At 55.2% G+C, this 1,737-nt stretch overlaps 1 protein-coding gene across 1 annotated transcript in view; it reads left to right on the top strand.

Annotated features, from left to right (window-relative positions):
- Positions 1–1,737, top strand: part of odf2a (outer dense fiber of sperm tails 2a) — a 22,688-nt gene that overhangs the window by 8,064 nt on the left and 12,887 nt on the right. Inside the window, exons 6-12 of the mRNA XM_015046854.1 lie at positions 11–146; positions 226–342; positions 721–795; positions 978–1,049; positions 1,151–1,267; positions 1,333–1,518; positions 1,612–1,721. Of these exons, the coding sequence (XP_014902340.1) occupies positions 11–146; positions 226–342; positions 721–795; positions 978–1,049; positions 1,151–1,267; positions 1,333–1,518; positions 1,612–1,721 (813 nt within the window). The remainder of the gene's footprint in view (positions 1–10; positions 147–225; positions 343–720; positions 796–977; positions 1,050–1,150; positions 1,268–1,332; positions 1,519–1,611; positions 1,722–1,737) is intronic.

Here is a 1,737-nt window from a genome sequence, read left to right as displayed (position 1 = left end):
GTGTTCCCAGTCCAGATGCTTTTCCGAAGGATCCGGAGCTGTTGCTCCAGAAGCTGAGGGAAGCAGAAGCTGACGCTGCTGCAGCCGCTAAGCAGGTTTCTGCTCTGAAGGAACACGTCTGCAAGTTGGGCGACTCGCTCAAAAACGTGAGTGGCGGCCCGGTCTGTGGTTCAGTAGACGACCTGGTGGAACCGGAGCCTCTGACCCGTTTGGTTCTGCCTGCAGAAGCTGATGTGGTCCGGTCTGGACCAGCAGAAGGAGCTGCTGCTGGGGAAGCTGGAGGCGTTCGAAGTCACCAACCGAGCCCTGCGCCATCTGCTGCGGGAGCAGCGCGAGTCCCAGGTACGCATAGTATTCACACCCAAAGTATTCAGCAGACCAAACACAGTGGTACTGAGCACGTAAATCTTTTTGCTTTCAGCCTCATTTCCTCTGATTCCCCCAAATAAAGTCCATAGCAACCAGCTGCATCATGAAAATTACAAAAACTCTTCTGGTGCTTTTACTGTCTTACTTTGTGGAAATTCACAGCAAATACTTGAGGAAAAATGTAAATATTCAGAGTTATGTAGAGCGGCTTCAGAAGGCCCAAAGGCCACTGTGGCTCCGGAGCCGCAGGTTGAAGACCCCTGGTTTAGGTCAGAGCAGGGTCATGGGTTTGTGAGAAGGGCCTAGTCAAAGTGACTGCATCGTGACCGGATGTGGTTTGGTTGTGATCAGATGCAGTCCGTCGGCCTGTCGGAGCAGAGGAAGGTTCTCCTGAAGTCGCTTGCTGACATGGAGGCCTGGAACGCCGTGAGTTCACGCCGCATCATCCCAGCCGGATTACAGGATTACATTCAGATCTGGACCTCAACGTGGTTCTGGTTCTCTGGACTCCTTAGTTCAGGAGTGTGTTCCAGTATTATCCTCCAGATGGATCAGAATCTGTAATCTCTCATCTGTCCTCTGGGGGCGCTGTGTGTTTCTTTTCTCAGCTGCTGGTTAAGAAGCTTCAGGAGAAGGAAAAGGAGCTTCATCAACTCTCCACCCAGCTGGACTCTGAGAAGGTACCAGAAACAGTGTTATAATCTGGATTATAATCCAGACTATGATGTAGATTATAATCCGGATCATAATCTGGATTATAATCTGAGTTTGGAAACTGCAGGAGAATGCGAGGAGGTCGGCGGATTTGTCCCGGAATCTGGACGCCACCAGAGCTCGACTGCATGGTCAGCTGCGGAGCAAAGAGGCCGAGAACAACCGGCTCATCGTGCAGATAAAGGTCAGAGGTCACAGCTCCACCGGGGGTTTGGAGATCAGCCCCTGACCCAAGGCGTGTTCCCGCAGAATCTGGAGCGGGCGGCCAATCAGCAGCTGGCGGAGGCGGACCAGGTGGCGCAGCAGCTGGGCCGGGCCAAGCAGGAGGCACAAGAGGAGCAGGAGGCGCTGAAGCGGGCCAGCCAGGCCCAGAAGAAGCGGGTGGAGCGCTGCGAGGGCACAGCGGGTCAGCTGAGCGCACAGCTGCTGCAGAGGGTGGGTCCAACATGGCTGCATGGCAGGGCCGGCTACACCTAGATCTGTTAAACCCTGATCAGCTACAGCTGACCACGTCTGTCTGGCCATCAGGAGAAGCAGGCCGCTGAGGCTCTGGCTTCAGCTGACGCCTGGCAGCGTCGCCATGGAGAGGAAGCAGAGGAGAAGGGTCAGCTGGAGGTGGAGCTGAACCTGCTGACCGGGTGGGTGGATGGATGG

Source organism: Poecilia latipinna, unplaced genomic scaffold (genome assembly GCF_001443285.1).
Source record: "Poecilia latipinna isolate Pla-1442-1.1 unplaced genomic scaffold, P_latipinna-1.0 Scaffold795, whole genome shotgun sequence".
Taxonomy (NCBI): Eukaryota; Metazoa; Chordata; class Actinopteri; order Cyprinodontiformes; family Poeciliidae; genus Poecilia; species Poecilia latipinna.
Note: the sequence above shows the minus strand (reverse complement) of the source record. Positions and strands in the feature narration are given on the sequence as shown.